Source organism: Centruroides vittatus, unplaced genomic scaffold (genome assembly GCF_030686945.1).
Source record: "Centruroides vittatus isolate TY-2023 unplaced genomic scaffold, ASM3068694v2 contig_221, whole genome shotgun sequence".
NCBI lineage: Eukaryota > Metazoa > Arthropoda > Arachnida > Scorpiones > Buthidae > Centruroides > Centruroides vittatus.
In genome coordinates, this window is record NW_027121377.1 from 207,025 (window position 1) to 223,116 (window position 16,092).

Sequence of the window (16,092 nt, forward strand, 5' to 3'; positions counted from 1 at the left end):
CCGATCACGTGTTGAAAATTTCCACAATAAAGTATTGTTTACTTGTGTTACAGTGTGTGTGTGACGTCAATTTCGATTGTTAATTAAAGAAATCAAATTGATGCATAGCTAAATAACAACTTTACTGAAAACTTACAGCAAGAAATTCCACATAGAAAGGTTTTTCTTTTCATCTTAAACACTAGAAAACTCCATTACAACCTTCTGAAGTTTTTCATGAAGTACATGAGATCTAGAAGTTTTACAATTACCTCATATATATATAGTCTGGTTTGTGGAGTTTTTTATACTAAACTGTCAAAGATTTCTAAAAAATTTATTTATAATCTATAGAACAAAATCTATATTATGATACATGCATATCCATTTTGATATACTTTTTTGGTTAGCTTCAAGTCTGTTTTTATTATCTGGGAGCAGACAGGGCCGCTGCCTCTCGACTCGAAGGTGGCAGACTATTTTCTACATAAAAATTACAAAAAAAACTGTTTTCCGCACACATTTTGAAATCGGTGTTCCCGATACATAATGATAAAAGAGACATCGAAGAGTGTAAGCTTCTTTTAAGTACCCACATTTTACTCGTTAGACAGGTAGTATTGTGTTGTTTGCGCTATATATATATATAATTTCCATGAAACAAAAAAGGAAACTTTGAATGAAACAGAATATTTACATGTCCTTTAAACTTTGATATGTGAAAAATAAAAAAAAGAACAAAGTTAAAAAATAAACAAAAATAAAAAAGTTACAACAAAGGAAATATTAATTTATTATGGGTGAATACATCAACGAAAAGCGATGGATGATAAATCGATGCCGTGCTCGTATGCCTGATATATAAAATATTGGAAACAACACAGTACGACCAACAATTTAGCATGTTATGCGACAGCTTCTGCTTTCTCTGCCTCATTCGCCTCTACATTCTCTGCCTTTTCGGTTTCTACCTCTAGTTTGGCCTTTTTCTCCGGTGAAACAGCCTTGTCCGGATTGCCACCTTCGGATTTCCTTTTCTGGGCTTCGCTCTCTGTTGTGTTTTTGTCCGTCTTTGTTTCTGTAAAGAGACCGTCCCAAAAAATTATTATTATATTTTGAAGGGCGAGCTATTTGCCGGGAAGGGAGAGGAGTTAATGTCATCCTTACCTCCGTTTTCCTGTGCTGCTTCGTCTTTGCTGTCTTCTGTTTCCTCAGCTTCTTTCGAGCTCTCCTCTGGTTGGTTTTCTGGCCCTTCAGTTTTATCCTTTCAAACAAATAGATCCATTTCTAGATTAGTGACAGTTAACTTTTCAAGACTAGTATTAAACTAATAGATACCAGTCATGTTTAAAGAATGCAATCTTCTGAAAGTGCTGCAAATTCTCAAAGTTTTTGATTTTAAATAATTTTGCAAAGAAATACAAGTTAAACAGAATTTTTTTTAAATGCAAATTATGTTTCGCATCAAATTTTAGTCTAAACAAAAAATATAAAATAAGAAAAAATATAACAATTTCCAACCATTTTTCAAAGTTAAAATTTCATTAAAAATTCCCAGAATTAAAATATAAATGGCTATAATCAAAAAGGAAATGCTCTTCCTATCAACAAAAACATGCATGATAAATAGAATATATTAAATATATACAGAAGTAAACTAGGAGAGTTTGCAGTTTAACAAAATTAAGAATAATTAACTTTTTCACATTTAAATTAATTTTATAATCAGTCTTTTATATTATTTTTCATTCTCTAGATTGTTCGTGCTCAACTATCATTTCTTATATCCACATAATCAATCTTATTGATTTCTAACACAGCAAACGATACATACTCTCTCTCAACAAAAGCACGAACAGAACTTCAATAATGTTATCGAAACAGTACAAATACCAAAGTTCTAAACACCATGTTTATTATCGTCCTATACTAAAATAAAATCTGCATATCTTAAACTGATAAAATTAAATAGGTTTCATCTTTTTTGCTAGAGTTCCTTCGTTTTGCTAATTAATATTTGATAACTTTTGTAAGATTAAGTAACACAAGACAAAAACAAAAACAAACTAAAGTGCAAATGTTTACTGTTATCAATAACTTCTATGAAACAAATGTATCAGGAAGAAAACAAAAAAAAAACAGATGGAGGAAATAAAATTATAAATGATTCACAATGAAAGAATTTAATAAATAAAAAATATATATAGTGTAGTATGTAATAATGGTTTCTTTAAACTTAAATATGTAATTTAACATGTAATCTTTTAAACTTTTCTTCCAAAACAAGAAATTTAACTATGCAGAAACAGAGCCGTCACTTCAAGGTCACTTATGCAAATAGAAAATAATTTCTAAAATAATCAATCTGTTAAATACAAAGTTTATGTTATATCAAATTACACCAGCTGAAAATTATTAATAGGAATCATTTATGATTTTATATAAATACCATATTTCATAACTTTAAGCTTAAGCAATTGACAGACTTAAATTAATATTTAAATGCAATAAAGCTACACGTAACAATTTCAGATTTAATCTGTCGGATGTTACCTTTGCACGATTAAATAAACTTCTATTTTTACTCTACAAAATCAATCAAATGAGTAGGTAGGAATTTTATGAATGGAAATTTGTGTGTCACTAAAAAAAACCCCCTCTTTGATGTGTTTTCGGTCAAAAAAGTGAAATTTCCATCCGTACAAAGTTTGAATTAAGCAATAAAAAGTATGAGGAAAAATAGTCCATTTCTTAATCTAGAACAGATAAACCACCTATCGTAGATCTGAATTTTGAACATTATTTATTTTAAATAATCAAAAATATTGATAACTGGAAATAAAATCAGGTCAGATGGGATGATTGTAAACATTTGTTTAATCTAATAACACAGTATCAAATTTATAACAGTCCCAAAAAGAAAAAAGAAAAGATAAATTAAGTCTAGAGATAATCAGGATCCAAAAATAGGATTTGTATGGAAAAATCTAAAAAGTATAAATATAAAATTAATTATTTTGCTTATGTATAACATCTTCAAACTGGCTAAAATAAATAAATAAATAAAAACATTAAGTTAACATAGTTTGTTAAAGAGGAAACTTTTGGCAGTGATTAATATTTACCTACTTATCAGTTAAAATAAATACATCTACATCATGTTTTTGTTGGAATGAGTTTTATTTTCAGTTTTTCCTTTAAAAAACTAGAACTGGCAAATCCGCATTCGAATTTCTGGAGGGAGAAATACGCAGATATAATTACCCCGGACGCACGCCACTTGGCACCATAATAACAACCCATTTTTACTTAAGAGATTATTTATAAATGGGCAAGCATTCGAAGCATCCAGGAGACACCGATCACACCTGTTATTAAATTTAAAACTTCGCTGGGGAGGAAGCAGAGAAGGATGCTCGGAGTTTACTCGACAAAATCCCATTCCCCGCGCAACCATTCAGATTGTTTTGCCACAGAATTTCAGATCCATTGGCCACGAGGAATGACAGAACACGGCCGGGAGAGAGCAGCGGCACTCACTTTTGCCTCGGGTTCCGGATTCTCTGGCTTCTGCTTCTCAGTCTCGCTGGTCTCTGTCTTCTTCAATTCTTCTGTGACTGCTTCAGCATGTTCTGAGCTAAAGGAGCAACAAAATAATAAATTAGCACATGTTAACGAGGACATGTTTACACGTTCCGAATAACTTCGTAGTGTAACGTGCTACGGGAATTTAATTTAAATTATCTTTTCTTTTTTTAGGGATATTTCCGAACCGTTTAAGGTAATATTAACCCGAATTACCCTAAACGGTTTGAATATAAACCGGAATTACCGATCGTTCGGTATTAAGCTTTATATATATATTCGTAAGTGTGGTTTATACTTAATTAAATGGGTTTAATTTAACGGATTTTTGGTAAATAAGCCGAGCAGAAGGAATAATTCGAGTGTTTTTTGGGGAATTTTCCAAGATTTTTCCCTTACACGAAGCCGGCGAATGGAGAACAAAGACCCAGTAAACCGGTATCAGACTCCTTAATAATATCGTCAATATTTAACGAATTCTAAGCATTTAAACGGTTATAGACGTTTCTTACCTTGTTCTAGAACGTGTAGCCGGCATGATTAACGTTTAATTAATAAAATTAGCCTGAAAAATAAGCTTAAAACCCACGGACTCACTAAACAAATATCGCCGACTAGCGGGAATCAACAACGTACGAGCTTTCACAAAGCTTTTATACTATAAGTCACATGACGCTCGAGGACCAATCGGAGCGCGACAGACGATCAATGATAGAAAAGCGACCAATGGCCGCCGAGCCATAATTCGCGCCAATCAACATGAACAGGTGACGTCACGCCGTACATGTACATGTACAGTACATGTCGTCTGACGGAAGTAATGACGTCGACGACACTAAGTGGTACAGTTTCCAAGTGTTTGCTTTTCGAGAATAAAATAAATTTGACTGGTAATAAATAATACACTCTCATGCTCGGTTTTGTCACTACGTTTAAAAATTCGAAACGAATCCCCCTCTTGACGTCATCGATACGTCAGCATATTTATTTATTTTAATTTCGAAATTCTAATTAATGAATTCTTATTGTTTCGGTTCGTACGCGTTGTTTTAATTTTATGACGTGTTTATTATGCAGCTGCGTTAACTCGTTAACGTGCAGCTGCGCGTTATCGGGAAGGAAAGGATGTGTGTTAGCCTGTGTGTGACGTATCAACAAGTTTCCATCCGCGGTTGTGTGACGATCCGTTTTATCCGCGTCGTGCGTGAGTGCACGTGTACTTGGCTTTCGCGGAACTTTTTCTCGAATTTACTTTATCAGCACGTAGCTAGCACGTGCAGCGTGACCTTCTTATATAGGGAAATTACCCCGAAACTGCAAGAAATCGACTCGACCGCCGCCATTTTTTGGGGAATTTCCGAATGGTTCGATCGATACGCGAGCGTGCGTGCGCCTTCGCGCATCAATTAACGAGCATCAGATTGCCTAAAATTACCAAAAAGGAACACTTAAATATCGCATAAACACGTGACCATAAACGACAAAAGGATTTATAGCCCTTCGCCACGTGACCTCACTACGGCCGGTAATTGGACTACTTTCGAATTCGTAACGGCCAATGACGCTAATTCTTTCCTGTTTAAAAAAAAATAAGAAAACCCGATACATGAAAGTCACGTGGCTAATGTATAAAATTTCTTCGTCATAAATTGCATTAATTTAAGCGACAATACGTCTGTTGTTCATCTGTCGTCGACGTCACACAGCAGTCTGGTGTTTTTACACAGTAATCTTTAAATTTATGACAAAACAATGAGCTGTTTTCGGAAGCCAATCTGTGTGTCGTCACAATTGATTCGCACGGCCTTTTCCGAAGGAGGGGTGGCGTTTAGAGTCCGAATTTTCTTTATTTTTTGGGGGTATTTTATGCAGCTGTGGAAGCAATTCACCTGCTTTCCTGTTATCGTACTCACGGTTACGCTTTATCTGATGAAATTACGTCACACGGCGAAGACTAAAAAAAAAAAAAAAAAAACGTTTTAAGCGGGATTTTGCGCGATACTTCCGGTTAGGCGCATGTACTGTACGAGGTAATTTCCGACGTGCATGTGTTCAGAAGTAATACGTCCGCCTGGCCGAACGCTTTAAAATACCCCGCAGTCGAGCGTAACGCGCGTGAAGTGACACATTATAATTTAGTATAAAAACAAGTTTCGTAGTGTTTAGAATAGAGAAACGAAACGTCCCCACTTTTCCGTATCCGGGAAATAAATTTCTTTCCAATAAAATCAACAATGTTTCGTTGTTACGTGCCATAACCTATAAAAAACCCAAGTGTTACTGTACTAATTTTGTGTTAAGATCCGGATTCTCTTCTAGTGTGACGTGACTTTTTGATATACCGAAACGTCGCTGAGATCATTGTGATGTCATACAACGCTTACCAAGCAGTATTTATGTAACAGTTAGAAGACGCGTCTTTCTGGTGTCGTCGATTGTTTTGAGTATTGTTTTCGTGCGTTTAACGACAAAGAATTTTCTATTTTTACACTTTATTTACTGATTTTTTAACGGCTTTTCGCGCCGTAAATACAACACAAATTCGGGTGGATTTTAGGTAAATTTGCTTTGGAATTTTTCCATTTCACCTAAAGAATTTCGTACAGAATGCCTTCATCAGTAAGAAATAGAATTAATTTAGTTAAAAATGGTGGAATTTCAAAGCAGGAGGGCTCTTCACCTTCCTGTATTTTCTTAGGTTTGTATGGTGCTCTTTTCTTCCTTAAAATACAGCTTTTGATAGAGAATTCAACCGTAAGTTTTAAGCAATAACCAAAAAAATCTGCTTTGTGTTCACCATTTCAGTGAAAGTCTACAGCAAGTGTTGTTTGAGACATTGCATTTGGCTATTTCTGTAATTCATTCCACCCCACAGGCACTAAACTGGCTTTTTTTCCCACATTCATCATGTGTTTCGGTCAGATTCACAATAGTACCGAAGAGCGGTAAAGGGCAGAAACACGACAAGTGTTTAGTTTTGAGAAATTTATACTGTATTATGCAATACAAACTTCTTTAGTGATATTATTCACTAAGCCAGTGATACCTTCGACTTGTGTTGATAAACACTTGGCACTGAAAGCAAAATCCCTTAGAACGGCAAACTAGTTTAACCACCTTTATTACAATCCAGTCGTTGGCATTTAGCACATGGGCCTTACAAGTCCTAATTTCTACTCATTTCGGACAGGCCCGCCCCTCGACAGTCAACTGTCACAAGGAAATGAAGAATATTAAGGCTTATAATATCCATAAGTTATGATAGTATATGAATTGTGTTTTTTAATACTATGTAAGACACTTTGCAAACTGTATTTTGTGTACTGTACTTTGAACTTATATTTACTTTCACTTCTTTCTGGCTTTATATATACAAATTGCATATATACACACAGAATTCATTATAATTAATGTTAAAACTTCATTTAGAAATGAAAAATAATGATATAGGTACAAACAAATCAATTTTATTTACCAAATGTTTGAAATTATATTATTTATAATTTTCTAATGACATAAAAGTATTTACAAAACAATTTTGACTACATTAATAATTTCTGATAACTTACTGTTAATATACAGTAAATTGGCGCACTTTAATACCGCATTATTTTCTAGATACAGCTGAAAGTTGGTCGCGTATCCTACCCAGTCCATGAAGCATCGTATCCAACGTTTCTTTATTTAATTCCACATTTACATTTGAGACTGTATCGGAGTCACAGGAACTATTGTCTTCAATCTAATAAATGTATTAATTTCCATTTTAAAACAATTAAACAATGTTAAATTTTTAAAATTTATTCACAAAACTTTCTTATCAACATAGAATCCATTACATTTAATACATGGTCTTCCAAAAACAATACTGTAATTATATTACTTATTACCTGAGAAGTACACAATATATACCAATTGATAGAGTTATATCTTCCATCTGCATGCAAATGTCTTTTTCCTTTGCATTAGGAATCACCGTAAGCAAAAATGATGATTCCACACCAGAGAAAGTATTTCAATGTTCTGCAGTTCACAAAACTGCAATCATCATTGTGCAAAGTTATCTTCACAGACAATTTCAAAATGATCCATCATGTATGATAAACATTCTTGTTGCACAATTATGACAAATTCTGACTTTGCAAACTGCTGAACACAAAATGCCTTCTTTGTTGCAGAGTCACCATTTTCATTTACAGTACTTCCTAGAGGCAGCAGACAAAAAGATGTCCAACTGCAGACGATAACGAAACTCAGACAGTTACTCTGTCGATTGGTATATATTGCATACTTCTCGGGTAATAATTAACATAATTACAATAATTTAAAATGGTAACATTCTTTTTGGAAGACCCTGTATGTATCAATGTTAAAGATTTGGAATGATTACGACACAAAATATATTTACCGCTAAATGTAGAATGCAAGAGAGTGCATTAATTCTGGCAATATCGCTAGATGCCATTTTCATGTCGACCCTCCATCCGAAATCCTTTAATCTCGGTAGCGAAACTGAAAGGATAAAAATTGTCATGGTAAATTTAATTGTCTAATAACCTTTGATCAAAATTTTAAGTAATTTTACACAAATACAGAACTCACCCATGTTATCTAATGCTTCCGATTCCCACTGTTGAAATCTGTCGGCTATTATCTTTGCCAGTAGTTCTTTTAGATTTTTGTGGAATTCCGACGGAAATAAAGAAGTGACCAATTCGGGTGTGGAACAGTTACAGAAAACTGCAAGCTTTGTTAATGAAGATAGAGAGTTCAACAGCTGAAATATTAAGTCAATTTTTATTGAAATAAAATTTTGTGTTATCTGCTTAATGCTTGCTTAATCCAAAGTACTACTTAAAATATAGGTTTAACCATTCAATGCAATTAAAATATTTTTATACGTTGCTTGAAATCTCTTATATAAACATTTAACACTGCCTTACACTGATGCATTTATAATATTTTGTGCTAAATTTTTCATGCAAGATATCTTAAATCAAAGCTATGTAAGAAGTGTATGGCTGTTCTATTTACAAAAATAAATTAAAAGATGTTTTGGGAATTCAATATTCCAAGTTTTTCAATTGACGGCATTCATTTGTCTACAGGAAATGTAGCAATGTCACTCAAGACTTTGATGGCAAAAAAATATCCAAAAATTTTATCAACCTTAATGCTTCCTTTAGTTTCTATATCTGAAGCTAAGCAAACAGAATCCTTCTTATGTTTCACTAAGTAAAAAAGGTTGCTTCTTACAATGATAAAGGGAAATTTCTAAATTCATGATTAACATTTTGCTCCAAATTTCATCATTTTGTCACTATATTTAATGTTGGAATTGCATGAATTCCTGTAAGTAGTGGCACAAAGTCAATATAAGTTTAAAATATTCATTACAAAAGATTATATTTGCAATAAATGATACAAACAAAGCCTAGCGACTGCAAGAATGTATGCAACATATGATGAAAAACCATACAATAAGTTCAAAATCAAAGCTTAGTGAATGTAATAATTTATACTGACTATAAGCTATATTACAAAAGGTAAATTGCAGCTCTGAATAATGGATTTGGACCTCCCTAGACGATCAAAAACCAAAGGAACCATATCTCTAATTGCAACCCTTGGCAAGATATTCATCTCCAAATATCTGACAAGGCTGTCCGTTAAACACGTGACAGGTTTAACAATGTGTTCAACAAGATTCCAATCATGGTCCGGAAGAAGTCAGTGCAGTGGTATTTTTTGTGCAGTATGAGCTTTTAGCCATCTCCACTAAAGTGGAAAATGGTTGATTTTTAGCATTATTTTGAGAAATAGTTAACGATATTCTCACTTTTAAATTTTATTCCATTTCTGAGGGTCTTCCAAATTCCAGATAGGCCAATTTTACGAACCGTATCTAGCAACGGAGCACATACAGACTGTCGGTTCCTTAGATTATTTTACTCCTATCACCATGGCCTATAGCTCCGATAAGGACCTCATTCAACATTGCATTTGTACCAGTGTCCAACCCAAAATCGTTAGCTCCTGCCCCTCAATATCCAGTGTACTTGACTAGAACTACAAGCAGGAAAACATCCTCGTATTGGGCATAGAAGTAAAAAAAAAAAAAAAAAAAAGCAGAAACCATAGTTTTACATTAGAAATCAATAAATGTTTAAAATTCCAAAGTTAAAATGCAACAGAATTCAAAGTTGAGGATATATTACTGCACTTCAGACTTAAATTTCGTAATTTCGAATAATAGTTACAATCTTTTTGCCAGAATTGTATAAAGACTGACGCATAAAAAGTACAAAAAATGTTTTCCTGGTAATTGTTTAAACTATGAGAAAGGTATAAACATTTCCATTCATTATTATTATTCAAATGAACCTTAATCCTTCCAAAAGACACGACGAGATAACCTGAATTAATGTCAGGAATAAGTAAAAAAATAGGAAGAGTTTAAAGTACAAGCACCCTTTAAGGTACAAATGCTGCCCCGAATGAAAACCTGTCTTTTTATTTGCCAACTGTTACATCATTTCTTCTCACTATAGGGCCTGGGCCATAAGCCCTCTAGTGAGAAGAACTCTAGATCAACTTCAGAACTACAATGTTAACAATTTAGAAACTTCATAGAAAAATCATCAAGACAGACAGACAAATGTTCTCATTACTCTAATTGCTTCCTTACGAGGCGAAAGTGGAGTTATAAATTAGTTTTTACCTTTAAGGCGTCCGCATGTTCAATGGATAATCTCCCTGCACATTGTACCACTAAGTACTTGGGTGGGTGGTCCTGACAGAGAAAAGCGTCCTTACAAAGGTCATTAACGTGCTGTTTCGACGTTGCCTGTTTAGTATGGAGCATTAATAACGGTTCGATTACCACAGTAATCCACAGTAAAAACTCCAAACGTACTTACTTTCAACAGGAGCAATAACGAACCAAAATCGATGGCAGCCATTACGGTTCTGTTTGACCGTACCGCCATCTAGTGTCGATAAATCGGCTTCCAACAATTATTAATTTAAAAAATATATAATAAATATACCTTTCTTTCTTTATTTATTTACAATCTTAAAATTGCCGATTTAATTATAAATATAATTAAGATATTTTTATCTTGTCAGAGCATTATACGGATTTAATTCATTTTTTCATAAATTTAATGAATAAAAATTAATGTCGTTATGGAGCTTAATGGTTAGATTTTATAGAAGACAATTTATTTCTTATTATAATTTTCTGTATAACCGACCGTAATTCGAGAAGCGCTATTTTTAACCAGGGGTGGAATAACAATCTTCTTATTCTAGCTCGCTGCTTTTTGTACAATTACATGAATATAATCGACAATGAACCCTCTAGTGAGAAGAAATGATATAACAGTTGACAAGTACGAAAAACAGGTTTCCAGTGTTTAAAAATTACTATATTTTTTCATATAAGTAATCTGAATGTAAGTGTATATTATTACACAGTATTTAAAATTAAATTTTCATTTTTAACGTGAAATTAAATTTTATTTTAACTTTTTTCCACCCTGTAGGCCAGTGGTTCCCAACCGGTGTTCCGCGGAACACTGGTGTTCCGTAAGCATCTCCCAAGTGTTCCGCAGATTTAGTCGCAAATCGGAAAGTGTACAATCGTATTCGAGCCGCCGAATATCAAAAAATTAAAATCATAAAATTTTCATAAACTTAAATATATATGTACGACTCGTACTTATGGAGTGTACTACTGTTTCGAATAAGATAAAGACAATGATAAAAACTGAATGAAATATGTAAAAAACATCAGCACAAGTTTCCCATTAAAGTTATTTAGATATATTTTTTCCTGTCTTAGAATTGGCGTTAATAATATGAGTAGAGATTTTGAATTATAACTGCTCAATTCTAATAAAATAACTGATGACAAGCTTATGTATTTCATATTAACTTAAGTGTTCCGCTAAAGAAAATTGCTCACAAAAGTGTTCCGCATCCTAGAAAAGGTTGGGAACCACTGCTGTAGGCACTAAGAAAGCCTTTTCTAGCAGGCCATTATATGAGTCCGGCCAGGCTCGCAATGGTGCGGTCGGGTGATGGAAGACCGGGCATGACATATCCGGACAGGCAACTCTTAAAAATTCCTGGAATTTTAGATTCTGGATCCATCTGAGCGGTAAACTCTGCGTAAACTCTCACCTTTATCGGTCGGCCATTACAATTGTTACTGTTGCTATTGCAATACTAGTATATGAATGCAACATCATAACAAAGGGACAATTTCCTGTGGATCCTTACTGGCCCTATAGGCTATCCTGTGATAGATTTGCCCACAGATGTTGTAACTGCTGCTTCAGATCCCTCGCACTTGTAGAAAGCTTACGCTGGAGTCCCATCTGATTCCAAAAATGCTCGATGAGGAACCAATTTGAAGAATGGACAGGCCAAAAATGTGTGGTAATGTGAGATATATTCCAAAGAAATTGTAACTAGGAGCATTATATTCCTGAAAAATGATTGTTTGCAACCGTGCCGTGAAATGTAAGACATGAGGATTACCTGAACGTATCGCTACGCTGTCTTGATGTGACCATCATACACACCAGCTTGCCAGCACTGGGACAGTGCGGGACAGTGTGCCACTCAACAGTAAAGGAGGATTTGAAGCGCTTATCAGGGTCCACACTTTAAAGCCGGATGCACACATGCGGCGCGGCAAGGAAAAGCGGCAGAATGACGTCACTTTTTCTCGCCGCAGAGGTCTATTTCGTGCCGCTTTTCTCATGCCGCGAAAGTTGGTCGAATTCTATCTTTCGCGGCGGCCGCCGCCAAGACGCGTTTCTATCAGCCAATAACATTTCGTCTGGCAGTCACGTGAGAAAATACAATCACGTGGTGTTTTAATGGCGGAAAGTTCGACGTGGTTAACCGAAATAACTAACATCAGAATAATGAGGAAAGAATAATAAATTTAACAAATTCTACACAGATACAGTAATCATATATCATTTAATTTAAAGAACAAAACAACCGAATCTTACTCGAAATAGTATTCTTTATCGAGAGATCTTAATCGAAGAATAAGCCTATTTTGTACATCAGTTCTTTACCGATCCAACAAAATATCTCGGCAAGATTCTTGCCAATACGATATCTCTAATCCAAAATATTCATTCGAATCTTCGACGAAATCTTCCAGTTAAATAAAACGAGCCGTACAAAACAAAATTTGTAAACACGTGGATATCGGTGCGTCGATATCGTTCGCCATCTTGAATACTGAACGCATGCGCCGAAATGTAAACGGATTGCCGCTTGTGTGGTCGTGATGCCGCGCGGCGAAGACGCGTTTGCGTCACCGCTTTTCCTTGCCGCGCCGCATGTGTGCATCCTCCTTAACACGCTTGTCATCCGTTCACAAATAAAATCGGAGTACGTCGCTAAAAAGAATATGTTGCCAGCATGTTACGGATTTAATGTCAACAAATTCCTGTTTGTAGCAATTGTGATGTTCGGGATTGCTCGAACGACGACAAGATATAATACAAAGAACAAAACTTTATTATCGAGTACGAACATAAGATTTTTTTTAGAATGATACAGGATCCAACTCTGACGCAAGTTCCAAAAAACAGGGTTTTCACGACACAAATACTGTATATACAAAATTTGTAATAAAAGTCTTCGTTACAAATTACAATCCTTTAGATGCCCGGAGTTATCCAATATACCAGTTTCGAATTATACGAGCGCGGGCCGCGTTTTCTTTAAATTTGCCTTAACCTACTTATATAAAAAATGATACAAAACAGACATAGATAGATGAAGGAGGAAGAGAGATAGGATAGGGGTACCCGATTGTTTTGAATGTTTCTTCGGTGGTTCAGGTGGACTAAACTTCCTGTCTCGCCAGATCGTTACTCCATTTTCGGGCAGTCTCTGCACCTCTCCTCGAATTCTCCTTTTTAGATGTTCCTTCTGCAAAACACCTCGAAGACTCTTACTATATCGTCTCCTCATCCTATTTCTAGCTTTAACACTGAGCTTCCGTACTCTTGTCTTCCACTAACGCGTCTACCCAAAAAGTGGCTCCGTCTCCCTTCAGATCGCCCCAGGGCCTTCTTCTATCCATTGTTCACCTCCCACACCTTCGGGATTTGGGCTTGGGTAGAAAGTTCTCGAATTTTGAGGAACAAAGAAATTAGAGAACAATAGAAAGTTGATAGGTATGGAAAGATTGAGGAAAGAAAGAAAAAAAAAATTATAATATAAACCTATAAACTATATACAGATTATGGCGTTATGCCACACAGTCTATGCTTTCTATTATGGAACCACTGCAAACAAACAAACAAAAAAAATATTAAAATACTAATGACAGGATGATAATGGTCAGCGTTCATGAAAATTTGCCTCTGCTAGTTGCTTGCCAGTGTTACGGGCAAGTTTCTGTAGCGGAGACTTCCACCTGTCTCTGGATAGTGGACAAAGATGCCATCGCAGCTGTTCGTGTTTGTCACATGATAAAGCAATTATTCTATTAGTGATACGTCTGAAGCATTTCAGACCCTACTGGCCGTGCACGTGTGCCCTGAGTATCCACTGCCCATAATCACAATGGCCCAGATTGAGGACAATTAGGCGAAATGGCGACCTTACTTGCCATAGTCCTTCATCGAAGCTTTTTTCAAACTCCTCCAGCCGCGCGTAATATGTTTGATCACGTTGTACAGATATTACTGGAGTTTGAAGACCTCCAAACAATAGGTACGCAGTTCGCAGCCCACTTTCCTAAGTTTTATTTTCCACTTCTTATTTTCACCGTTTTATTCCGCGTGTTCTTCAAACAGTGGTGCCTTGGTCAATTATATATCGCTATACAATTACATGTAAAAAAAAGTCTTTTTTTAAATCTAAAAGCGCTAGAGAAAGAACACAGATAAATATAATAAAAATATAATCATATTTTGATTTAAAACTAAGCATCGAGACCGTCGCCATAAAGTCCTCAACGCAGAATGCGAACATTCTTAAACAAAATCTGCCATTATTAATATTTTTTCGGGTACCTCTAAACCACCACGCGCGTACTCCTGTTTGGGAATCGCCGGGTTAATAAACAATTTTTGGAAAATTTATTAGTGTTGTTTTCCTTTTACTTTGGGAGGAGTGCCCATGCTCCTTGACGCTCGTCTGGAAGCGCCACTGCCTATTTTTCTAACGTAATAGATCGAGTAGGCAGTATTGTCCGTAGGCCATAAGCGTGAAATGAGCACCAAATTTTCCCATTAAGGTATTTTTGAGATTCAAATAAATTAACGTTTTAATTCAACTTAGGAAGATCTTCATGGATATACAAATTTAAAAATCGATCGTAAGTCTAAAAAATTAGCCATTAGCAAAATGGATAGCCCAGTTTGGATTAACAATATACGGCGGCGAAACGCATGGGCGAACTGCCAAGGAAGGATTTTCTGTGGGAACCAGCTCCTATTTTAGTGTTAGACACGTGAAGAAAACCGAAAAAACTTCCCGTGCAGTCCGTTGTAAGGCGCGAATCCGAGACTAGTGTTTAGTGGTGTGGTTTCATCCCACTAAGCTAATATGAGGGAACAACTGTTCCACATCTTCACTTACGTCAGCAATAAACATAAAATGAACAGCACTAATTGAAAATCAGATGTGTTCATCTTATCGTTCTCTGCCGAGAGCATTAAGTGAACAGATCTGACTTTCAATGAGTCAGTACTGTCCATTTTTATTGTACAGTAGAATATTTACTAGTATCTACGGAATATTCATATAATGAATATTCTATATAAATCAACAGAAAAAAAATCGAATGTCTTATCAACTATGAAATGAAACAATTTAAAAAATGCACAAAATTGAGGCCGTTGTATTGTCCATCTGTGCCGGTGTCTTGCGTCATTGTCAGTGGAATAATTCAGTTAAAACGAAAAAGAATCGATTGAGAAACAGAAAGGAAACTCCGAATTAAAAATTAGATCAAACAAGTAAAAAAAAAAAAAAAAAAAAAAAAAAACAGGGTATAATAATCAAAGATGAGAGCAGAAATTAAAGTGTAACCATTAACAATGGCCACTGTCAGAAATTATACCACTGAGCTCATTAATATGTCGTCTTGTCCACTATTCATTTTAAACCGATTATCGAATCGCTTTAAAATGTAGTCATACGAGTCTACTTTCTCCATTTTCCCTTTTCTTCACCCCGTTGCTAACAATGCCATCGGTCATCCAGAGTAGACTTGAATTACAACTTTATTTTTTTTGTCGATTCCTCTTGTATTTCTCGTCATTTATTAAAACAGCTTAATAACAGTGAAGCTGAAGACGAAGCGATGAATCTACGCATCAAAAAAAGTGAGAGAGAGGGGACGTAGTACAATTTTTAAAAAAAATTAGCAAAAACACTAACGATAGATGGCACCACGGGTGCAAATTCCAAAATGGGCAAGATTCTCAAGTAGAAACCATCTGTTTGTATGCCTATTGAAAGTAGATGATAGTTGAAGTA

General features: G+C 35.1%; 2 protein-coding genes across 2 annotated transcripts; both read right to left on the bottom strand.

Annotated features, from left to right (window-relative positions):
• Positions 1-101: 101 nt before the first annotated feature.
• Positions 102-4,235, bottom strand: Df31 (Decondensation factor 31). Its single transcript, XM_067265309.1, has 4 exons — positions 4,077-4,235; positions 3,520-3,616; positions 1,147-1,243; positions 102-1,057 (listed from the first exon to the last, which is right to left on the bottom strand). Exons 1-4 carry the CDS (start codon positions 4,100-4,102, stop codon positions 885-887), a joined length of 393 nt encoding a protein of 130 aa, XP_067121410.1. The 5' UTR covers positions 4,103-4,235; the 3' UTR covers positions 102-884.
• A 2,776-nt stretch (positions 4,236-7,011) lies between these two features.
• On the bottom strand, positions 7,012-10,549 carry LOC136970913 (COMM domain-containing protein 9-like). Its single transcript, XM_067265418.1, has 5 exons — positions 10,485-10,549; positions 10,286-10,411; positions 8,167-8,341; positions 7,973-8,076; positions 7,012-7,306 (listed from the first exon to the last, which is right to left on the bottom strand). The coding sequence occupies exons 1-5, from the start codon at positions 10,524-10,526 to the stop codon at positions 7,172-7,174; spliced, it is 582 nt and encodes a 193-aa protein (XP_067121519.1). The 5' UTR covers positions 10,527-10,549; the 3' UTR covers positions 7,012-7,171.
• Between the last annotated feature and the right edge of the window lie 5,543 nt (positions 10,550-16,092).